We start from the raw sequence: 25199 nt of genomic DNA, 5'->3' as shown, positions 1-25199 counted from the left end.
TCATCCTTTTCAAAGTGCATTATTTCTACTGTTTAGGATTGCAAAAAAAACAAGTGCTCATGATTGTACATAATATGTTAAGCTGAGCGACTGAAGGTAAAGCTTTACCTGTACATGTCAGAAAGCAAACCTTGGCGTCCTTCATTCGATCTGCTCGAAGTTGAGCACGTGGCCGTCGAAGTGCGTGAGGACGTGCCTTTCAAAGAGCTGCTGCTGACAGTTGAGGGGGAACTGCTCGGAGCAGACGGGACATACCTTCCAGTGGCTCTCCACGTGCTGCTCAAAGCTGCGCTGCTCAAAGTGTGGTGGGAAGATCACCTCGCACAGAGGACAGCGCTTGTGTACAGCGCTGATGGGGGTGGGGGGAGAAATAGATCAAAGTAGGATGGTGAGTGGAGGAGAACATGTGAACATCTCTTTGAACTTATGCTTAAGACAGGCTGAGACAAGAAAACAAAGGGATGAAATTACAGAAAATCAGCTCAGAGGCTCAAACGTGATAGGCTCCAGGGCTTCATCTGGATTTTTCTCACATTATTCTCCCACAACTGTTGAAACACCATTAACTGAAGGCTTGGCTTTACTTAACTTACTTTACTTTATATCACTTGCTACCCTTCAAGCCAGAAATATAAAGGGCCTGTATGCTCCAGGCACAGCCGCAAAATCAGCGCTCACTGACGTAGCTGCGTGACGAAAATCGTGTCATTTTGTTCTCAGAGCAGCTTCGCCCAAGCCGAACTTTTTCTCACAGGCGTACGCACCGTGCATTGTGTGATTGGTCAGAAGTTTGTGGGCGTGTTCGTCAATGCAGAAATGCGCCCAAACATTCAGCTGCACGACTCCTCAAACACACTGAATTAGTCATGGATGGAGGTCGTGCAGACATCGTGCACGCAGGAGTCTGTCTGCTGAAAAGTGTGGCGCTTTCGTCATGACAGATTTGTGGCCAAAAGGTGGATGCAGGGATGGAGTGGAGACCCTGGCAGGAAGAAACCTGTGCGGTGGCATATACAGTAGTCCCTCGCTACTTCGTGGTTTGACTTTCACCAACTCGCTCATTCGCGGTTTTTCAATGATTGTCAGCTTTAATATTATGTGATTGGAACGGTACAGTATAAAAAGTTAACGAAAATTTTATTTCGGACAAGTGCCGCCATTTTGTAGTTCTCGTTCAATAAGCCTACACTCCAACACCAGTCAAAAGAACTACACTGCCCAGAAGCCAACAGGGCTTCTGACCGCTGATTTCTGCCAAAATGGAGGGAAAGTTTTGCAATGCAAAGTCAGAAGTAATAATCTATCTATTAAGCTCACAGAACTGGCAGGAAAGTCGCAAATAATCCTGAAACTCGATTATCCACGCGCACAAAAACCTGGATGGTGCAGTGGGCTTTGTAGCTGCAGGGTAGGTCTGCAGAACTGGAACTGAGCCCGACCGGAACGGAGCTGCTGCTTGGCAGAGCTGGTGAGTAAAATTTTGCAGTACAGTAGTCCCCCGTTTACCGCGGGGGATCCGTACCCTAAGTGAAAAACCGCTAAATAGGAATAGTAGTAAAAGTAGTAAGTACAGTAGTCCCTCGCTACTTTGCGGGTTTTCAAAATAAGATTGGACATGACACACAATTCATTGGCTGATTGATGGATGAGCCGCACGATCTGCATGGAATTTTTATTTAAAATAAATTATTTAAAATTATTTAGCACCTGCTGCACCTTTGTGCAGCCCACACTGCAGGAGAAGCTTCCTGTTACAGCTGATTAGCTGTTCTCCATGAAGAGTGGAGAAGTAGGCGTGGCCAAGAACACCTGCAGGTGGCAAAAAAACAGATGAGGCAGGGACCTGAAATCATCACATTCTGTGCTCTTCTAGAGCGTTTAGAAACATTGTTTAAAATATTGCAAAAGTGGGGGAAGGGCTTAAAACGCCTTCATATATATATATATATATATATATATATATATATATACTAAAATAAACTACTACTTACTACTCGTACTACTATTCCTACTTCGCAGTTTTTCACTTGTCGCGGGGCTTCAGGGTACAGATCCCCCGCGATAAACGAGAGACTACTGTACTAGTTTATTTTAGTATTTATATTTATTTAGTTATTAAGGCGTTTTAAACTCTTGCAATATTCTAAACAATGTTTCTAAACTCTAAACGCACTAAAAGAGCACAGAATGTCATGAACTCATCTCTCTGCCAAGGCTGCACTCTGCGCTCTCGGGAGGAAGGAGGAGGAGCTGCAGGAGGAAGTTTCTCCTGCAGTGTGGGCTGCACAAATGTACAGCAGGTGCTAAATAGTTCAAAATAATTCATTTTAAATAAAAATTCCATGCTGATCGTGCGACTCATCCATCAGTCAGCCAATTGTGTGTCAGGTCCAATCTTATTTTGAAAAACCGTGATAGAGCGAGTCCACGAAAAACAAAGTAGCGAGGGACTACTCTACTGTATCATTATCATCAACTTTATTTATAAAGCGCTTTAACACCAGCCACAGCAGAAACAAAGTGCTGAACATCAGTAATAAATAAGATGAAAGAAAGCATAAAAATAAAGTTACAAAGCTAAGCACACAATGAATTAAAAACTCAATTTAAAAACACAATATAACGATGTATACTAAATGTATAGTACAGATACGTTAGTTGTTAAAATTAGAATATTGCAATAGTGTGGGAAGGGTTTATAAAGCCTTTATATATATATATATATATAAATACTAAAATAAATATAGCGGTCCTACTTGGCAGTTTTTCACCGATCATGGTGGTGTGTGGAACGTAACCCCCGCAATAATCGAGGGGCTACTGTACTGCAGCGAGAGCAGTTTCCCAGGAGCGCTGCGTTTGTGTCTCGTGGACGACAGGTGTGTGCAAAAATGAACGTCCTGCAACCACGTGACCGCGGGTCGACTGTTCGGCTTCGGATGGAGTATGTCGGGCCCTTGAGATCATTACAGGATGAAAAGTGACACTTGCACCCATTAAAGTCAAACCTTGTAAACGATGTGTGGGGTTTCACAAGATGTGTTAGCTCTCAGCGCTGGTGTTGGGAGAGACTTTCAGCTACTACCAAACATACTTTTAGCTCAGTATCTGTAAAACCAACTGAGAGCCATTTATGTGTTTGCTAAGGTTGTTTAGCTGTGGTGGCCACTTTACATTGGGTGACAGCAAAAGTTAAATCCGTTGTGGTTCATGAGATATGATGCTAACATGACAGACACATTCAAAAATGAAAAATTATGAGAAATTGTTTAAAGGTCCAACAGAAAATTGTATATTAAAATAATAAATTTTAAAAAAGAGTTCCTCCAATAATCTGTGTTTAGAAGTTACCAGTCATTTTTCAAGCAAAAATATTTGATGATCTGAGCTTTTCAGACATAAATTTGCTGCTTTTTTTTCATATTATACTAGTTTTATAAAGCACATCACATGTGGAATCCCTCATCTTTAGGAGCTCCACTCTCACTGTGTTGCCAATTTGTCATTCTAAATATTTTAGAGCTTCCTTCAGTGGGTCGTCTTTATGTCCGAGTGTGTGATCTACCTGGCGTCAAAGCAGAAGCTGCTCCTCGCTTCACTGCGTCTGTTGGACTGATGGTCACATGACTGCTGAGCTTCGTTGCCCACCTGTGACATGCAAATATACCAAAAGATGAGAAAATCATAGCTGGCTATGTATTTGTGTGCATTCAAAACACGATTATTTATATAAAAACAATAAATAAAAATAAACATGAAGGTGCTCTGTTTTAATGCTCCTTTAAAACTTTTTTTTTTTTTTTAGTTTTTAGGTTGCTCCTAAACAACTGAGTACATTTTTAACACTGAAAACTGATCTCAGATCTGTCTTTATGCAAAACCTCCCCTAGTTACCTTCCTAGTCATTATCTTCCTCTCTTTTGAGCTCCGAGGGAGTGACATTAATTAGAGATTTATGCAAATGAGTTCAGAGCTTCGTCCTTTAAGGGCACGCTGCATTTCCCTCCAGTCGGCAAAGAAAGGGCCCATCAGAGAAGGAGTCAGACAGAGGTGCAGTAAAGGAGGGACTATCAAGACATGAACGTTCTGGCTGCAACACCAACAGCCAGGGTAAGAAAGCAAAGTGCACAAAGTTGTCCAACATTTCTGCGGCTAAAGTTATAAGAACGCTGAACATTTGTTTGGTTTTCTAAAATGTGAAAATTGTTGATTTATTCATTAGGCATACGCTTCTGTTTGTTCTATGCAGAAAATTGGAAATAAAAAACACCCCAACGTGGGTGGCTGTGCTGCTACCTACTTTTTGCACCTCCTCAGGTGGATGCTCAGTGTTCTCAGGGGGGCTGGTGCTGCGGGACGGTTGGATGCAGACCACCTCTCGGTCCCAGCCTGGTGCGCCTGGACTGGGGCTGGGCGGTGACATGGGGGGAGCGCAGGGAGGGGCGCAGGGTGGCGCTTCGGGTGGAGGACGGGAGGCGTTCTCAGGAGACAACGGCACATCCACCCGATCTATGACCGCAACAGACCAGACAGAAACACGATACAACCGAGAGGCAGACAGAAACAGAGCCATGGGAGGATAAGTGCAGAAGCAAAGTTCACCTTTTGAGGTCTCTGTGGAGTAAGGATTGCCATACTGCAGCTCGGCCGGCCTCTGTGGCACGAGTGGTGGTGGGGAGGGGTTCTGGGGGTAGGGGAGAGGGTAGCGCAGCACCATGGGCTGCCTGACCTCAGCACCCTGAATGCCAGCCTCCATCTCCCTCTGCCTGGACACATACCGCTGCAGCTTCTGAAGGAAACACAGCATCCATCACAAAGAGACTGCTTTAAACTTACTCATATCCAACTTTACTAAATGTGTACATGCTTTAAGCTCAGAAGGACCACAGTCATTATTAGCCTCATTAGGTATTCAGCTCACAGCTGATTTTCAGTCTAAACCAAGAAGTGAGAAACTACTTTCAATTTACAGTCAAGTTTCTCTAAACACTGTTTTTGCCCTTTGTGATTATATCTGAAGCAAGAGCATTAGTACCCTACTCATTACTGTAATGGGTGTCAGACTCTGGCTCCCTCTGCTCCGGCTGCTGCTGCTGATAAAAAAAAACAGCTGACTTCCTCTCTTGATGACTTCATTAGCGCGCTGCTATCAAGTTTAACATTTAAACCAGGGTTGGGAAGGTGAAACAGACACGTAGCGTGGCATTTGCACTGTCTAATGGCACTGTACCAGTAGGTGGGAAAAAGCAAGTATAGCTGTTTAAATTAGTGGGTGGGGGAGGGATGAAAGTCAAACCTACTGAAAAAGATCAGAAGGTACCAAAACTGCAGATAATTGAAAGCAATGAAAATTACGTTGAAAGTTCACATTATTTACAAATGGAGCTGCAGCTGCCAGTTTGCTTTGAGTTGATATTAAAGCTCAGCCTTCTCTTGTTGTTGGGGCCTGAAGCCAGTTGGACCTGGTTTATGAGAGCAGTGGTGGTGGGATATAAAACTTGTCCTGGGACCACTCTGTAAGGACACTGTACCTGCTCTGGCTTCAACTTCTGGTTTCCCATATGAAGTCCATTGTTCCATGTGATGTAGATGATGAAACTACAATCTTAAATTGCTATTTAGGTGTGGTTGCACGGAGTGTTTATGAGCAGTCAGTATTTTACCTGCAGTAGACAGCAAGTCAGAGCACACTTAGTTTGGAGAATCTGGAAATTCCCACGATGGAGTGCTAACAAACTATTACTGAATTTTTCGGACTATAAGGCGCACTAAGCGAAACAAAACATTTAGATGAGTCAAAATTTATTCAACTCATTCACAATAACTCTCAACATTGTTCAGTTGTACCCAGGGCTTAATTTGTAAACCAACTGATGCTGGAACACAAATAGCAGACGGTCCGGCGAGTGTCTGTGGGTCCTTCGCCAGAAAATTTGGTATAAAAGAGATGCCATTTCCTGCATTTTGTTGTATTTTAAGAGGATTTTAAACATCTGTAAACATTTGATTAAATTGATTAAAAACAGGTCTCTCTTGCAAATGAGTCCTCGAGGCTCAATGAGACTAACAACCTGTATAGTATAAATAAAGGTTGAACTGAAATAACTATTTTAGAAAACATGCTGAGCAGCTCAGATTCTGTCAAGCGTCCCCCCCCCCCCCCCCCCCCCCCACCAACACACACACTTCACTGTCCGACCCGAACTCTTCTCAGTTGAATTCAGTCCTGAGTTATTGCTCCTCCTGCTCCAATCTCGATTACCACTGCCTTCAGGTGCTTCAATTCTCAGTTGTCCAGCTAAGGACAATACATCCATCTATTTATTTTAGATAATAAATTGTCTTTTTGACATTTTGATCGCCGTTATTTTGACAAATTAGTGCCGTTGTTTTGAAACGTGATGTAATGTGAACAATACTCATCAAACATTTCACTCGTATTTTTATTTTTATTTTTTTACTGGAAGCCTTTTTATTATGTCTGAAATGTTCGCAGGAGTTCTGACACATCAGCAGTTGTGCGTGCGCTCTGCAGAGCTGTCTGGAGACTCTCTTGTGCGTAAAACGTGCACTGTCTGCAGGGCGCGCAGCTGAAGGTGGATGAAGACACTCATTCCCGCGGGACATGCGGTCCGTGCCTCTGCTGGGCAGGAGCGTGTGCGCGAGCTGGTGCGCGTAGTGCGGCCAGAACAAACACTCCAGACTGGGCAACGTCTCCTCTCGTTGTATTTTTAACAAAAAATAAAAATGCGCAATGACTTTGGACTTTTAGGGGCGGGGATTTGAGTTGCCAGATCCGAGAAAACAGTTGCTGGAACACAGCCTGTCTAAATGAGAGCGTTCCCGGATCTTGTTCCGGCAGGATCCGGCTCAAATTAACCACCGGTTGTTCCACATAAAATCCGTTCGACGTCAGTAAGCGCAACCAGAATTAATACATAACCCTGGATTATAAGGCTCACTGTAGATTTTTGAGAAAATTACAGGATTTTAAGTGCGCCGAAAAATATGGTAATGTTCTTTTACTTGTCTTAGATGTACTTTTTTATTTTTAGAAGCTTCCTTAAAAGTAACGAGAATAAGAAATTGTTCAGATAGCAGACATTTGCTCTTCAAATTAACCTAAAAAAATCCCAAAGACACTGTACTGCATGTACCCCGCTAAACCCCACGTCAACAAATCTAGTGACATTTTTCTAAATCTGCCATTTTACTCTAAGGAATCAGTTTGGCAGTGGCTCATTTACTGTAAAACAAACAATCTCAACTAAAACAGTCCCAATAAAACACAAGCTTTGTGAAATCTGTTTTACCTCCTGAAGCTGCTCTTTGTCTTTAAGAGCCTGGGCGAGGTTGCGTTTCAGCTCAGTCACCTCGCTGGTACGCTCCGCCATCTGCACCTAGTGACAGCGCACACAGTAAGATCAGGAGATTTCATGATCGTGGACCATAAATTAAACTGTTCACTTCTGTAACATTAGACAATCTTTAAAATTGTGTAGAGTTTCTGCAAAAAAAATAAAAATAAAAATAAATCCTCAAACTCAACTGGAAAGAACATGTTATCATATGTTGCTGATAAGATCTTGTTTCCTGCTTCGGGCTTAAGTCAACTGATGAAGAAGATGAGCGTGCATGCACACAGGTGAGCAAAGTGAACCAAATATTTGCCTTGTATTTACCCTGGAGCATTGTCAAGTGTGTGGGGCCTACTGTAAAACACATCCGTAGAGCCAAAGAAAGCAGGTCTGTGTTCAGTGGGAGATGAGGCGGGTCAGAGGATCCTCATAAATCCCTCACTCTCTAACAGAACTGACCCTGTGGGATAGTTTACATCACTAGCTGCTTGCTCTTCTCTTATTTCACTCCATTTCAAAGGTTTCAAATCCCCCCGCTGCTCTCATGGCTCCTCTTTCTGCCTTATGTCTATCTGTCGGCCCTGATTTCATCTCTCTTAAATTCTGTCTGCTTCTTTCTCCCTCCTCCCTAAATTCTCTTTCATCTCCTTTTTGTCCTCTCTTCGTCTCCCCCCTCTTTTCTCTGAATTTACAGCTCCCCTTCCCATACACACTTTTGTGTCTCTGTGTGTATCCCTCGCCCTCTCTCCATCTTCTGGCTGATGTAAACAGCCGTAAAGCACTAAGTTGTGCGCCTGCCTCTCTTTTCAGTGTCCGGGCCCATTAACAAAAGCTCAAGCCCGACGGCGACCACCTCAGACAGGAGACTCCATCAAAGTCGAGGGAGAGACGTATTTACAGCACAGATAAACACACAGTCACTCATCCAGATTAAATGCCAGTCAGTGCCCTGGTAGATGTTTGCACACGAACGTTTGCTCTGTTCAATAACGTGCACACGGGGCTGCACAAACAGACTCATTTTGTCCTGTGGAAGCAGTAAAAAATGTACAGAACATATATGTAGCTGCAGTTTCATACCGTTTAGCACATGGTAACTAAAGTGAACGAATGCAGAGTGAATAACAATGCAAAGAAATGTTACCAAACTTTGCATATGACTGTTAAAAATATAACAATTAGTTCTAACGCATTTGTGTTTAATTGGTATTTTTTGTGGTAGAGGGTGAAGCAAAATCAATAAACTCAGCTTATTATTAAGATTTTGCTGCTTTTTGTGTAAAAAAAAGTTTCAGCTTTTTTTTATCCCAAATATTAACTAATTTTCACTAATGCATTGAAATGTTTAGTTTACCTTTATCATGTTAGAACAAAAAAAAAAAATGAAACATGCTCATGTGACCTTTGACAGATGTAATAAAGCTGTTTTTGTTATGAATGGGTCCCTTGATATGCATGTAATTAACCCATGCATGCTTTTAATTAAGGATACAAAGTTTTAGAATGAGGCTAGAAGACTTAATACTTCCATTTCCATTTGTTTTCCTTTAATTATCAGGGCAATCGGGTTGTCTAATAAAAAAGCTTCTGGGCTTATCTGAATTGCTGCAGACAAAGTTGAGGAAAATATATTTTTGCGTTTTTAGCTTCTCTGCAAACAGTTGCTTCAAAATCTAGAACAAAAATGTTAATTCTTCTTCTCACATGTATTATAATGAGCAAACCTCGGTGAGTTTTAAATTCCTATAGAGCCACATTTTGCTACCAATGTTACACTATAGGTATAATTGTACAAAGTAGTTCCTAGAGTTTCTAAGAGTAGCATATGAAAAAAATCCTTCCAGTATCAGGATCTTCTACTTTAAAAGCTGCTTCATGTCTGGGGTTTTCATGCAAACAACCTTCTTCACTTTTAATATTTCTCTTCTGTTACAGAAAAAGCTTTTTTGTTAGAGCTGAAATGAACAGTTTAACAATTGTCAACTAAAGTTTTATAATTCTGCACTAAATTCGGGGATTATAAAATAATCTGATGCATCAAAGGTTTATATTAATATAACAGCATCTATTGATTTGTGTGCTTTATTTCACAATTGTCGAACTATAATTAAGTGTTTAAATTTTAAGTCCAAGTATGACGAGTATCTCGTGTGCCTCGATCCGTCTGTGTGAGGTGTCCTACTCTGAATAGCTCCTCCTCGTCAGCCAGCCGTTGTCTGAGCGTCTCGTTGATCGCGCACTGCTCCCTCCACTTCTCCTCCATCATCGCCAGCTCCGCCTCCACCGAGAGCGTCTGCTCCTTCTCTGCCTCCTCTGGACTCCGCCCTTCTGCCTCCCGCAGCCTCTGCTCCTCCGCACCATCCCTCGCTCGCTCCGTCAGCTCAGGTTCTGCTTCGCAGTTCTCCTCTGTGATCGGCCTGTCGCACCCCACCTCCACCCAGCTCGTCATCCTCAAGCTCTCCTCAGGAAGGCTCTCCTTCTTCACCACCTTTTCCCTGGTTTCATTTCCACCATCTTCCATCTGTTTTACATCCCTCTCAGCCTCATTCTCAGCCTTTTCTTTTAGTGAATTTTCTCCCTGCTTTTCCTCAGGCTCTGTGCAGATGTGAGCATCTGCAGATGTGCGTCGCTTGGTTTCGAGTTCTTCAGGAACTGTCATCACTGCAGCTTCCAGTAGAACTGCCGCAGCAAGATTTCCTGAAAAAGAAGACATTAGCTAAACAAACCGTGTCTTGCCTTGGCTGCAAATTGATTATGCACAATTCACTGTAACGAAATGAGACAAAGGCGAGTCTTTGATGAGAGAATAATTGTCACCTGCTGGCAAAAAAGGCGGGAAATCATGTAGATTGCATTTTAACAGATGTTTTATTTATAATTTTAAGGTAGCTGACAGTTTTAATATATGAACAGATTTAATATTTCTCGTGTACTCATTCATAGATAACTGCTTCAACTATTTATGATTTCCTTTTTGGTTGTTGTCTGTTTTGAAGATTTATGAGAACTTTTCACAGAACTTTTAGGATGTAATTAAAAATAAAGTTTTGTTAGGTCCAGAAATAATTGCATAATAAATTGACATCATACACCAAAGTCAGTCATGGAGTTCCTCAAGGTTCAGTGCTTGAACCAATATTCTTTACCTTGTATATGCTTCCATTAGGTAATGTTACTAAACAGCATGGGATAAACGTTCGTTGTTATGCTGATGAGACACAGTTATATTTGTCCATGAAACCCAATGAATCCAATCAGCTACTTAGACTACAAGCATGCCTTAAAGAAATCAAAACCTGGATGACCCTAAATTTTCTGCTTTTGAACACAGACAAGACTGAGGTTTTAGTTTTTGGACCTGAGCATCCCAGAAATACATTTTTCAGTCTTTCACCCTCCTTGGATGGCATTAATCTGTCCTCCAGCTCATGTTAAAAATCTTGGTGTTATTTTTGATCAGGACATGTCTTTCATCCCCCACATTAAAAACGTTACTAGAACTGCCTTCTTCCACCTGGGTAATATCACTAAAATTACAAACATCTTATCTAAAAATGATGCAGAAAAACTGGTTCATGCATTTGTCACGTTTAGATTGGACTATTGTAATGGTTTATTATCTGGATGTCCAAATACTTCCTTAAAACGTCTTCAGTTAATCCAAAATGCTGCTGCCAGAGTCTTAACTGGAGTTAGTGGGAGAGATCATATTTCTCCAGTTTTAGCTTCTCTCCATTGGCTCCCTGTCAAATCCAGAATTGAATTCAATATCTTACTTGAAACCTACAAAGCCCTCAACAACCTAGCTCCATCTTATATTCCAAATCTTATTGTTCCATATGTTCCTAACAGAGCACTTCACTCTCAGACTGCAGGTTTACTTGTGGTTCCTAGAGTTTCCAAAAGCAGAATGGGAGGAAGATCTTTCAGTTATCAGGCTCCTCTCTTGTAGAACCAACTTCCAGTTTCTGTCCATGAGGCCGACACATTAGCCAGTTTTAAAACTGGGCTTAAGACGTTCCTTTTGATAAATCCTATAGTTAGGGTTGGCTTGTTATGCTGCCTTAAGCTTAGACTGCTAGAGGACACATTGACCTCATTCCTAAAATGAATTGTTAAAATTGAATAGTTTTCATTTGATACTATTTCTATCTTAACAAGTGATTCTTGACCTGCCATTGTGTATCTGTTCCTACCAAACCCAGCCGGTCAAAGCAGATGGCCACTTGTCCATGAGGGAGTTTTTCCTTTCCACTGTCGCCTTCATGCTTACACAAGAAGAGAGTTCTGCGATGGAGTTAAATTCAAAGCAGTCTGCTCCTCAGATAAAGTCTTAAATTATTATTTTTATATATGGATGTTTCTGTTAACTTACTTTACATATTAATATTTATGTTCGGTGCCCTGACATGACTTCTGTTGTGACTTGGCGCTATATAAATAAACTGAATTGAACTGACCCTGGATTATTGAGCATGCATCAGGATGAATTGAACTGAATTAAATTATAACTTTAAATGTGGAATATTTCATGTGTGAGATACTGTGACCATTTTAAAATTTAACATTTTAAAAGATGGCTTATTTAATGCATTTTTACTTAATAGCTTAAACAAACAAGATGATAATTTTTTTATTTACAAAAATAAATTAATTCTAATTTATTTAGCTCCTTGTAAATAACCATTAAACATTGGTTAAAACAAACAAACCGATGAAGTGTTTGAGAATAAATTAATTTGGAAACAAAAAAACACTTTATGAGTGCAGATAGTAAAAATTAATGTGTCATAAACTGCTTCATTGTACCTTTCATAGGGGATTCAGGACTAGAGGTCAGAGGCTCTTGTGTCGTCTCAGTCGACACATTTTTCTTCGACTCCTGTAAATTATCAACAAACAAAAACAAAAAGTCTAATTGTAACCATTTTAGGCTGTGATGATTAGTACAGTGTATTTCCTGACGCTCCTGAGAATACTCACCCCCTGTGTCTCTGTGGCGTTCAGCTTGGCCACCTGCCTGCGGAGGCGCTGACACTCCCGGTACTTTTCCTTGTAGTGCTCAGCAGCCATGTGGAGGCGCAGCTTCAGTTCCTCCACCTCCCTCTGCAGCTCGGCCTCTGCCTCGGACACCACCATGATGCTGGGTGTCACCTCCCCACTGGTTCCAACACCCTGAAATGAAAGGTCATAGTTCTAACGCTGTTATTTGTGATTTAAAGCAATGCACGTTTGTGATACTAAATTACACACGTCTTATATATTATGACTGTACAACATATTGTACAACATATTGTACAACATATTGCAATAATAACTAGAGAAATTGCATTTTCTGCAAAAATGCAATGTGAACGATTATTGCAGAAAAACTTGTTGAAAAACTGCTGAAATTGGCTAAAACATGCTGAAATGTAGATTAAATGAACTAGGCTTAAAGTAGCAGAAGAAAGCAGAAAGAACACATATTTGCTGAATTAGGTTTAAATAAGCAGAAATGAGAAAGAAAATTAGTAAATTAGCTATAAAAAAAGAAGCTAAAATTAGCAAAAACAGCTGAAATGTTGCTGAAAAGGCAGAAAGAAGCTTAAAATACCAGAATGAAGCGGAAAGAGCTGAAATGAGTAAAAAAAGGTGGAAATAGCTGAAAAATCAAAATTTAGCATAAAACAGCTAAATAGTAGCTGAAATTAGCATAAAGAAGTTAATTAGACTAAAAGCAGCAGAAACGAAAAACTTGAATTTATCTGAAAACAGCTAAAATTAGCTACAAATGCTAAAAAGTTAGCTGAAAAGTTAGAACAAGCTTAAATTAACATAAAAAAAGGCAGAAAGAACACGCTTTTCCAATTAGGCTGAAAGAAGCAGAAAAGAGCACAAGAAAATGGAAATTATCCGAAAAAAAACTGAAATTAGCAAAAACAGCTGAAGAGTACGTAGGTAAAAAAGCAGAAAAAACTGAAATTACGAGAAGGAAGTGGAAAGAGCAATTTTTTTCTGAATTAGGCTGAAAAAAGTTGAAATGAGTGCACTGCACAAAATGTGGAATTAGCTGAAAAAGCTTAAATTAGCAGAAAACAGATAAATACTGTAACAGCTGAAATGGTAGAAAAAGCTAAAACTTGCATAAATAAGCTGAAAATAGCATAACAAGTTGAAATTTGCAAAAAGAAGTTAGACGATGCACAAAAAATGTTGTAGTTGGCAGAAAGAAGCTTAAAGGAGCACAAAACAGCTGGAAAAAATGCTGAAATTAGTTGAAAAAATTGATTGGACTGTAACAAAATACAAACTGCATGTAATTACTGTAATCAGATAGAGCCCCAAAACCCTAAATGAAGTAAAGTATCACTGTTTTAAAGTCTTAGTCTGAAGGATTAAAATACGTGTATCGAGGAGGCCAGACACTGACCACCTCCTTGTGAGTGGTGCTCCTCATGCGGTCCAGCTGGCTCTCCATACGGCGGCACTCTGCCTGAGCATCGGTCAAACTGGCGCGGAGCTTGTCAGCCTCCACGCGGGCGCGGTACAGCTCCGTCATGGTGAGGTCGCGGGCGCTGGCTGACTCACGGAGCTCTGAGGCCAGGAGGGAGGCCTGCTGCCGGGACGCCTGGAGCTGCTCTTCGGCCTGACGGAGCTGCTCACGAACGCGGCCTAGTTCAGCCTGAAGACGAAGGAAAGTAACAGATCTTTTACTAAAAAATAGGAGTGGGAGTCCATTTTAGGAACATTCACCATTACCTTATCAGCTTTGTAAGACAACAGCTCCTTCTCCAGACTGTCCCGCTGGGCGACGCACACTCTGAGCCTCTCCAGCTCCTCCTGGAACTGAGCGATGGTCACCTCCCTGTTCAGCTCCACCGCCTTCAGCATCTGAAGCTCTGCGCTCAGCTTGGTGTTCTCCAGCTCAGTGCTGCGCAGGTGAGCCTACACACATGCCAAGAGAGAAGAAACAATTGGAGACAGAAACAAGAGCGTTTTGTCCATCTTTTGACGTAAACAAACTTCTCTCTTACCTTATAGAGATCTCTCTCATCCTTTTCATTCTTCAGCTGGCTCTCGAGACTGTCCCGCTCTACTGTGAGCTTCTTCAGACGATCTCGCAGACTGCAGCGTTAAAAACAATGTTTACTGTATTTTGTCCTCAAGTGACATTATACTACAAATTCTTGAGCAATTCTTACAAATAAACCTACAAAGAAATGGAAGTGAGGATGGACCAGAGCTCTGCTGTGTGCTTAAACAGTAGTGAGTGTCTCTGAGTGAGTGGACAAAGTCCCTGAACAGGAACTACCTGTGTGTGAAGTGTAAAATTACAAACAATAAAAAGCTTGGTTATGTAAATATGTAAGCAAACATATTTGGAATAAATTAGCATTTTAGGAGGTGGATATTCATTTAAGCCATTTGAGTGAAAATAAATGAAGATGTTGAGAACTTACCCAAACAGTTTGGGTTTGGTGAAAGAAAAATGTCTTCACAGAAACTGACTGCTAACACAGAACATTTCTCCAGCTCACCAGTCCAGCTCGGTCTCCTTCTGCAGGCCTCTCTGGGTGACTCCCAGCAAGTCTTCCTCCAGCTGGCGGACCCGGTCTTTGGCCTCCGTCAGCTTCCGCCTTACCTCCTCCCTCTCCTCTGAAAGTCCTTGTGACGAGCGCAGCAGCTCCTGCAGGACACCGAGGCAGCCAATCACAGCAGCCAAAGCATCAAGCAAAACTTTGTAGGGCAATAAAAATAATACTAGACTATGATCAGGGTTTATTTAATCATTACGATTATTAATAACATATTTTCAGACTATAAGATTAACTTAAAATCCTTTAATTTTCTCAAAAATCGACATTTCGCCTTATAATCTGGTGCGCTTTATGTATTAATTCTGGTTGTGCTACTGACCTCGAACCGATTTTATGTTACTGGTTAACGTGAATGAGTTGAATAAAGTTTGACTTATCTGACTGTTTTGTTTCGCTTAGTGCGCCTTATAATCCGGTGCACCTTATACTGCAAAAAATACGGTAGATAATATCTGTGCATGTTTGAATCGTTATGTGCCACAAATGTACGTCTTACAAGTTTGTTTTATTACAGTGCCAAAGGAAGCTTTATCAAATCTGCATTCCCAGAGGTTCAATTTCTGTTAAACCAATTTACGAGCAGATTATTCATGTCATTTGCAAAAAAAAAAAAGTTTCTTAAACAATACGTTTGCTATATTTAGCTAGGTTTTACATGGTGTTTTAGAGCAGCTGTGATATACAATATCCCCCCTCAGGTCATTTGTAAAGGCTAATCTTATTGCTCGTAAATCACCAGTTACAAATTACAACTCGTGAGGTTTTTTTGTTTTTTTTTTAACAAATGCAAGAAAACCACATTCAGTGTTTTCAAGCTAATGAAATACTCTGCGGCCCTAACTGAACAAACAGTTGTTGTATACGGCGAGGGCATGCAAACATGAACAAAACTGTTACAGAATTCCCAGAAACAAGCTCCTGGTAGCAGGAGTATCAAACATCCAGTGTTTTCTGCACATGGTGCGCGCCTGCTGAGGACATGTTCTGTTTAAACTTGCTGCTCATCAGCCCTGATGACATTAAATCATCTATAGCTAATATTAGATGTGACAGAACAGCATACCATCTGCACACGCCCTTTGTTCTGTTCGCAACACGCACACAAAAATGCACACTTTCTCTCTCTCACACACACACAGAAGCAAAAAGACGGGACACACAGGAACAAAGCTGCACATTAAAGCACATGCACACAGTCAGTAATCAATACAACATAGATAAAAGCAAAAACTTGACTGCAGACTTAGGCCCGTCTCCCTCTGGGCTTGGCTCTACATGGGTTGCTGTATGATTTTTACGGCTGGCATTTGGGAAGCACTTTAGCAGTGCATAAAGACCTTATAAAAAGTGTAGTCGTAAAATTAGCAGCGACGAAATATGTACTTATGTTTTCATGTTAAACTCAAAAGGATATTTCCATCAGAGGGCCGTGAGTTGGCGCGCCCTCTGTAAATACTCTGCAACTAACGCGCCGCCTCTCGCCAGTCATATATCCACAAACGGACATGCTTGTTGAATGAGAAGCACTGCGGTAATAACAGTGTGTATTAGTATTTAATTTATAGCAATTTTTTTCCCTCCTTCATAAAAAAATAAAAAGACCTGCGGACTAACTCAAAGCAGCTTCTTGAGAATTTAGAGCTGCACTAGGGGGCGATATGAGACAAGTTTAAAGTGAAAACTCCTGGAGCTTCAGCATTTTTCCTGCCTGCCAACTCCCTTCTGCTGCTAACGCTTGAGCTGGAGTTGAACGCTTTAAGCTGTGTGTGTCAAGCTATAAAAATGAGCAACACGTAAAACACCCCAATCTGAATATGACTCATCCTGGTGAGAGGGAGAAATTAAACAGTGATCCTGGTTTACTCGTTCTACTCATCCATTGACGAGGTTTTTATGTAAATGAATCTTGATTTGACAACAAATTGTTTATCGTGCTTATATCAAGTAACTCTAAACCCTGAAACAAAAAAATAAACAGACAGAAAACCGAGGGAAAGCAGTGGCGACTGAATCGCGTGACTGAGTGGTGTTTGTCCCTGAGGCTGGGCAGGACTTTTTTTTATTTTTTTATAAAGGCGGTTTTGTGGACACCCCTCCTGCCATTCCACACACAGACTAAAAAGCTTTGCGAACGGGTGGCATAATGAGCCTGTTTGTATGCGCTTGCGCACATGAGGAGGCACACTTAGGCCCCCGTGGCGTACCACCTAAATGTGAGAGCGGTGCTCGGTGCGAGCGCGTACGAGCGTGTGCGCGTTTGACGTCATGTTTGCTCACTCTGCGGTCGCGATGGCATCGTCCCCGACGCCAGATGCCCGAGAAAACTGTGTCCCAATTCCGTTCTGGCTCACTGACTCAGGCCATTAAAGGAGGCGAGAGGCTGGTGTGCGCACACAAAACGCACACCAGGCAGCTTTTTGTGTGTGTGACAAACATGGACTGAGAATATTCATAAGTGTGGGCCTTTGAAGTCCTCAGCCCTGTGATCGTTGATGAGGAACCGGCTCCATATGCGCACGTGGACAAATCAAAATGCACGCAATCAGACTGAAACCGTCTCTCACTTTCAAACAAAAAGCTCATTATAAAAAAATAAACATTTTTGTACGTATAAATGCTCCAGCTACAATTTTTGTCGCAACAAGTATGTGTTGGGCCCAAATCAAAAAACTTAGTTTAACATGTATTCTTGTGTCGAGTCTTGCTCAAACCTCCTCTCTCTAACCTGGTTGTGTGTTCGCAGGAGGCAACACGTTTCCCTCTCCTGCTCCCTTTCCCTGGCCAGTCGTTTCTGCTCCTCCTGCAGCTGTTGTTTCTCCTCCTGCAGGAGGCGCATGGCCTTCAGCAGCTCCCTACGTTGCTGCTGTGCCTCCTCCACACGCTGCCAAACACAAGGAGATGAAAATTGTTCAAATCCATCATTACCTCGAGCCAGTCAGTGTTAAGACAAAGAAATAAGGGTAGCACTTTACAGTAAGGCTCCCGTTATAGATGGTTAATACATAGTTTATAGATACGTTATTAATTCCTCTATAAACACTTTATAAATCATTAATAACTGCTTATTATGCATTAATTAAGGGTGACAGAGACAAAACTGACCAACATTTGTAAACCTATTTCTTTAGCATATAATATTGTACTTTAGTACCTTATTATAATAAGTATCTACAACTAATATTATATCCTTTAAAAAAATAGGTTTACAAATGCTTATTGTGCTTACAAGGTAGTAACTTAGTCTGAAATGTTTAATATAACAAAAAAATATATAGGTGAACAGATGTGGCTCACTATTTGGCAAGATACTGGTCAGTTTTGTCTCTGTCACCCTTAATGCACAATACGCTGTTATTAATGATTTATAAAGTGTTTATAGAGGAATTAATAATTATCTATAAACTATTTATTAGCATCAATAACGGAAGCCTTATTGTAAAGTGGTACTGAAATAAGATACATTTGTGGGGATGTTAAGATTTTGCGGCCTACCTCTAGTAAGCCAGTCTTGGTGGTGACAACCAGTATGTCTGAGTTGCTGTCATCTTCAGTAACAGTAAGCAGCTCTTCGGTGGGAGTAGTCGGCCTGAACTGGAAAGGCGTGCTGGCTCCTCTGATATCACCCGTGTGAGTGACATAACAGAACTGGTAAAACTCCCCATCAGACTTGGGAACATAATAACCTGCAGAGCAAAGAAATTGTTTTTGTCTCAAACTCTTTTGTTTCGTTCCGTTTTTGATTCTAGAAGTCTTTGAACACAACGTTTGTTAACGCCAACACGTCAGGCAGCCCATATTTACTCTGAACTAGTGCGCCATATTTAGATGTGCAGGAGTAAGTACAGCTGCCAAGTAGTTTTACTGACTCCTAACACACCACAGCGTGCTCTCATATTTTCACTGTGTAATATTTGACCATTTCAGGTCCAGTAAAACCAGTTTGCAGACCCTCGGCTTTAAGTGTGTGTGTGAATATGTGTGTGGTATGAGAGGTGCTCAGGTCCCAGGCCGTCGTTTGCGGTTGTGTTGCCTTATTAAATATAAGTGCTGTTTTTTATGTGCACCGTAAAATGGAGGAGTAACTTTGGAATACCCTGGCTCTGTATAGTGGTTTACATGGTGTGTGTGTGTGTGTGTGTGTGTGTGTGTGTGTGCACCTTGAAACACTACAGTCCTGTGCACAGAAGTTCCTGGTTCATAGCTTTCTGGCATGGGAGACCAAAGGAAGGTGTAATAATCTCTGGCTGTGCTCCAACCCACCTGAGGAGATGATGTAAGCAAACAAAAACAAACAAAAATGAAACTTGACAATGAACTATACTGCCTAAACCAGGGGTGTCAAACTCACAAAAGGGGGCCAAAATTAAAACCTTTTTCAAACTATGGGCCATTTTCAGAATCTACATTAATTCAAGTTAAATACCCAGCATATTTTCTTGGTTGCAGGTTCCTCAACAACAGTTTGATTGGTCTCACTTGACGTTCTCTGCTGCACTTTGGACATCATAATTAAAGATGACTTAAAAAATAAAAGTATTTTACATTTAAAATAACATCTTGGGGGCCAGATAATGTCAACGAGGGCCACATTTGGCCTCCGGGCCTTAAGTTTGACACATATGGCTGAAACGGAGTGCACGTTTTATCAATTATAATTCTGAAACTACAAACCGGATTCCAAAAAAGTTGGGACACTAAACAAATTGTGAATAAAAACTGAATGCAATGATGTGGAGGTGCCAACATCTAATATTTTAATTCAGAATAGAACACAAATCACAGATCAAAAGTTTAAACTGAGAGAATGTATCATTATAAGGGAAAAATCTGTTGTTTCCAAATTTCATGGCGTCAACAAATCCCAAAAAAGTTGGGACAAGTCCATTTTTACCACTGTGTGGCATCCCCCCTTCTTCTTACAACACTCAACAGACGTCTGGGGACAGAGGAGACCAGTTTCTCAAGTTTAGAAATAGGAATGCTCTCCCATTCATGTCTAATACAGGCCTCTAACTGTTCAATCGTCTTGGGCCTTCTTTGTCGCACCTTCCTCTTTATGATGCGCCAAATGTTCTCTATAGGTGAAAGATCTGGACTGCAGGCTGGCCATTTCAGTACCCGGATCCTTCTCCTACGTAGCCATGATGTTGTGATTGCTGCAGAATGTGGTCTGGCATTATCGTGTTGAAAAATGCAGGGTCTTCCCTGAAAGAGATGACGTCTAGATGGGAACATATGTTGTTCTAGAACCTGAACATAGTTCTCTGCATTAATGGTGCCTTTCCAGACATGCAAGCTGCCCATGCCACAAGCGCTCATACAACCCCATACCATAAGTGATGCAGGCTTCTGAATGGAGCGTTGATAACAACTTGGGCTATCCTTGTCCTCTCTGGTCCGGATGACATGGCACCCCAGTGTTCCATAAAGAACTTCAAATTGTGACTCATCTGACCACAGAACAGTCTTCCATTTTGCCACACTCCATTTTAAATGACCCCTGGCCCAGTGCAAACATCTTAGCTTGTGGAGCTTGCTTAGAAATGGCTTCCTCTTTGCACTGTAGAGTTTCAGCTGGCAACGGCGGATGGCACGGTGGATTGTGTTCACTGACAATGCTTTCTGGAAGTATTCCTGAGCCCATTCTGTTGTCTCCTTGACAGTGGCATTCCTGTTTGAGGTGCAGTGATGTTTAAGGGCCCAGAGATCACGAGCATCCAGTAGAGTTTTATGGCCTTGACCCTTACGCACAGCAATTGTTCCAGATTCTCTGAATATTTTGATGATGTTATGCACGGTTGATGATGATAACTTAAAAGTCTTTGCTATTTTACGCTGGGTAACACCATTCTGGTATTGCTGCACTATCTTTCTGCACAACAATGGTTGAATTGGTGATCCTCTTACCATCTTGGCTTCTGAGAGACACTGACACTCTGAGAAGCTCTTTTTATACCCAATCATGTTGTCAATTGACCTAATCAGTATTAATTGGTCTTCCAGCTGTTCGTTATATGCTCAATTTCCTTTTTCCAGCCGCTTGTTGCTACTTGTCCCAACTTTTTTGGGATTTGTTGACACTGTGAAATTTTGAATCAACATATTTTTCCTTTAAAATGTTACATTTACTCAGATTAAACTTTTGATCTGCCATCTATGTTATATTACGAATAAAATGTTGACATTTGCCATCTCCACATCATTGCATTCAGTTTTTATTCACAATTTGTTTAGTGTCCCAACTTTTTTTGGAATCCGGTTTATAAAAAAAAAAGACTCAAAAGGATTCAAAACAAGGATGGAAACGTTTAAAACCATTTAATCCCTGCTCCTTTTGGACTAACAAAATGGGCGTAGTGAAGGTGTGATAATAGGGTGGTGTCCACACACAAGCAGAATTGGGGGTGAGTCAAAACCAAATACAAACGAGTAAAAGGTGGCAAAAAAGAGCAAGATTGGTAGAGGAAAAGGTGTCAATTTTACAGCAAATGACAAGGGAAATGTAATGCTTTGAATTTCAAGTGACAGATTATAAAATGTCAAATCCCTCTCCGTCTACGCCACACACAAACGTAACCACATCTTGTGCAATAATGTGTTTGAAAATAAGAGAAGAGGCGTAAGTGACAAACTACTTTTTTTTTGGGAACGCTGCCACACAGTAATCATATCAATTACAAAGTTGGCACTTAATCATGCTTTACAGGAAACAGAGTGCACAGAATGCAAAAATAAGATTGTTTTCAATCAATTCATAATACTAATACCACAATATTTTTATATATTTTTATAATAACTTTCTTTCGAATTTGCTTCATTTAGACTAAAAATTACAGCACAGATCAATCCCAGAATTTGTTTTTTTCAAAGGTTTACGTGTTCAATCAACTGAGCTACTCAAAACATTTGTCAAAATTTCAAGTTTGATATCATAATTGTAGTGTTTCCCTCACCACCCCTCCATCAAGCCATTACCCTGAACATAGTGCTGCTCAGAAACAAACAGTAGAAGTTAGTCAACAAGAAAACCTTGGCCAAGAACATTCTTTTCCACCTCTAGCAGTGTGACAGCGCGCAGCTCGGCTCCAGCGGCCTCCTGCCAAGTTTTGCTTGTGTGGTCATGTATGTGTGTTTGCTTAAGACAGAAAAGACATCAATAATTTGGCTAATTGCAGAGTGAAGTTGACTGACATTTGCTTAGACACAGTGTGGCATTCCTGCACAGCAGTGATGTTATAAAATAATCACAGGCAAGGCAGCTATCAATCATTCAGTTGAAGTACGAGGGGACAACATGATGACACTTTAATTATACACTCATGCAACGGGTTTCTCCCTGCAGAACCAACCAACATGCCACAACCTTGGGATTTTTATTTTTTTTTTCATTTTTGCCTGAATGAGTTCTGTATGCGCATGAGACATAAGTTATAAATGCATGCATGCATTAAAAATCAACTTTACAGCAAAGCAAAGGAAAAGCAAAACTACCATGCAGGGGAAAAAACTCGAGTACACTCCGTCCTGTGTTTGCTAAAGATACTCAACATACGCGTATTGCTTGAGGGCATCACCAACAAGTTTGTATTGTAACACTAGAATCCTATCATTCTGCTGTAAATGATTATTTTCAGCCACTAGGAGGTGTCTGTACACAACTCAAAACATTTCTGCCTGCTCTGAGTCATCCACACAGTGAGCAGTCTTTCTCCCTTTCAGCTAATGCCTTAAATGCAACAAGAAAATACTCACTCCCTGAGTCCCTGCAAAAAGGTTTTGCCTCTGGCAGAAAAAGTTTTTTTGCTTACAAGGTTAAATGAATAATAGTTTGTCCTTTTATGTTGAATAAGAAAGTAAAATAAAATCTATAATACATGACTAACATTCAAAGCAAAAATGATTTTTGTACAATTGATAAAAGCACAAAACTTCTTGAGACTAGAATGGGTTAATTCGCTTTAAAACTATCAAATAGAGCCAAAACAAGACGAGCATGTACGTCAAAAAGGATTAACGAAGCATGGCTTATTTGCACGGCTCGCTAACCATCAAACAGGTTTCATTAGTATGGATTAACATAATTACTTTTTCCAATCTGTTTTTTTCCAAATAAAACACAGCATCTTTATTCCTTTTTAATTGACCGGGTGGATTTGAAGTCGGTTCTTAAACAACAATAAAACGCTCCTCTTCTGACTTTACGAGACATCGAGTTTCCTAACTCGCACTTCCTGTTAATTATGTGTGAGATTTGACGTGTGGATAAAAGAAACGAGCAGAGACGGGGAGATGGTTCCCAGGAAGCAAGAGGAAAAGGCCGATGGAAAGACTGCGTGGAGTGATGTGAAGTTTTAATAAGAACGAGAGTGGTTCTTAAAGAGTGCCAAATGTGCCTCCCCCTCCCTCTCCTGCCCACCATGAACACTCTTCCATTTTCTGGATCGTGAACAACCACACCAAAGGTTGTGGTAGGCTTTCAGGCATGTAGTGAAGAGCTGAACCATTAGTGTCAGGGCAGATGTCGGTGTTAATGTGCTAAGTGCAAACTTTTGAACAATTATTAAGACGCTAACACACAATTAGTGTCAAAACACGTGTAATTACTGTAACTTCTACATATCCCATGGAGACATCAACTACTCACATTAATAAAATCCAATCCTAAATGGTGTGCAAGTGTTACCTTAAAAATGCCCACCCAGTCTTTTGGGTGGGGAGTAATGTAAGGGGTCAGGGTGTAACGGCACTCCAAGGGTGCCTGGGGCAGAAAACTCTTTTCCACATTCTGGAAGATGACATGGGCAAAGTTGGACGTTTCCATGATGCTGACGCTGCTGCCAGGCGAGGAGTCCACCACCTGGAATGATGACATTGTCCCCTGTTGGTCACTTCATTTGTCTACAAGAGGGAAAACAGCAGAGAAGTCAATAAAATGCCAGAACAACAATAAAGGGCACAGGACTTCTCCCAGATATATGTGCATACACCAGGTCTCTGGGGCAGGGAATATTTACCAAATTGTTTACTTATCCATACCATACCACTTTATTTATAGAGCACTTAAAACAGCGACAAGGCCAACCAAAGTGCTGTTCAGCAGAAAGAAAAAGCAAAACTCACTGCAAAAAATAAATAAATACACAAAATAAAATAAATATGCAAACACATAGAGCCGAATGGAAGAAGTTAATAACTAAATGGCTAACACTAGGGGTGTAACGGTACTCTAAAATCACTTTCGGTTCGGTTCAGTTTCAAGGCCAAAATAACGACTTACAAAATGTTTATATGGAAAATATGCCAAGTAAACAATATGTTTGTATAAAAATAAATAATAGCGACCCATTTGGATGATATTTTAAATAAACGACACTCTTTACAATAAATAAAACTATAGTAACAATAATAAAAAAATACAATAACAGTCAGAACCAGAACAATAAGCAGCAACAGACTGTTTACGATCTAACTAATCAAGTTTTACATTTTTGTCCAAAAAGACAAACTTATCCACATTTTCTGCCAAAAGCACAGATCTAGTTGCAGTGACATTATCTTCAGTGGTGGAAAAAAATCGCTCACTGTAGCGAGTAACCGGTCTTGCAGGAGGGACACAAGCGGATGGTGCTGGAGCTGGACATCTCGATGAAAAGGTCAGTTGTTTTATTATATTAGCTTGCTGAAGAAAAATGGGAGCAGATTACCCGCTCTTAATGTAATTTATACGGATCGGGTGGGGCCCACACAGCAGGTGGGCGTGGACTAAATTTTTCAGTATGATGCTTGCGCATAACGGGATAAACCCATCAGCGACAGCCTTAAAGGGCGAAGCCTATATGACATAGAACAGTTTGTTATCCACTGCTGTCATCACTCTTTGTTAAAATCCAGGTCTCTCTTGTAAATGAGTCCTGTTGGCTCAATGGGACTAACCTGTATCAATCAATCAACCTTTATTTATACAGGTAAATCCCATTGAGCCTCGAGGACTCATTTACAAGAGAGACCTGATTTCAACAAAGAAAGATGACAACAATGGACAACAGCAACAACAATAAACAGTTATAAAAAAAAGCATACTACAGTTTTTTTGTTTTTTTTTTAACAAATAGGATGGCTTAAAGGAAAAGGTAGCAAAACAAAAAACAGCTAGATTCCAAGACAAATGTAGAAAACTAAAAACAGGAACATGTCAGCATTGGACCCTGCCAGGTGTCCAACAGATTCTTAAAGACACTTAGAGAGGTCAAGGTCGAGAGCT

At 40.9% G+C, this 25199-nt stretch overlaps 1 protein-coding gene and 1 long non-coding RNA gene across 3 annotated transcripts in view; both read right to left on the bottom strand.

Annotated features, from left to right (window-relative positions):
- LOC119425799 (tax1-binding protein 1 homolog A) lies at nt 1-23812 on the bottom strand. 2 transcript variants are annotated; one of them, XM_037693347.1, is made up of 17 exons: nt 23622-23812; nt 19096-19198; nt 18431-18621; nt 17664-17819; nt 14879-15027; nt 14375-14465; nt 14100-14285; nt 13771-14022; nt 12342-12533; nt 12168-12240; nt 9541-10055; nt 7314-7400; nt 4603-4789; nt 4301-4509; nt 3566-3648; nt 109-349; nt 1-28 (listed from the first exon to the last, which is right to left on the bottom strand). In XM_037693347.1, the coding sequence occupies exons 1-16, from the start codon at nt 23808-23810 to the stop codon at nt 142-144; spliced, it is 2871 nt and encodes a 956-aa protein (XP_037549275.1). In that variant the 5' UTR covers nt 23811-23812; the 3' UTR covers nt 1-28; nt 109-141. The 2 variants fall into 2 exon arrangements, with proteins under 2 accessions (XP_037549275.1, XP_037549274.1); XM_037693346.1 differs by having other exon boundaries at nt 7-349.
- Nucleotides 23813-23818: 6 nt separating this feature from the next.
- Nucleotides 23819-25199, bottom strand: part of LOC119425798 — a 4217-nt gene continuing 2836 nt past the window's right edge. The window contains exon 3 of the long non-coding RNA XR_005187582.1: nt 23819-23836. This is a non-coding gene — a long non-coding RNA (uncharacterized LOC119425798). The remainder of the gene's footprint in view (nt 23837-25199) is intronic.

Source organism: Nematolebias whitei, chromosome 19 (assembly GCF_014905685.2).
Source record: "Nematolebias whitei isolate Nwh7 chromosome 19, NemWhi1, whole genome shotgun sequence".
In the NCBI taxonomy this organism is placed as follows: Eukaryota; Metazoa; Chordata; class Actinopteri; order Cyprinodontiformes; family Rivulidae; genus Nematolebias; species Nematolebias whitei.
Note: the sequence above shows the minus strand (reverse complement) of the source record. Positions and strands in the feature narration are given on the sequence as shown.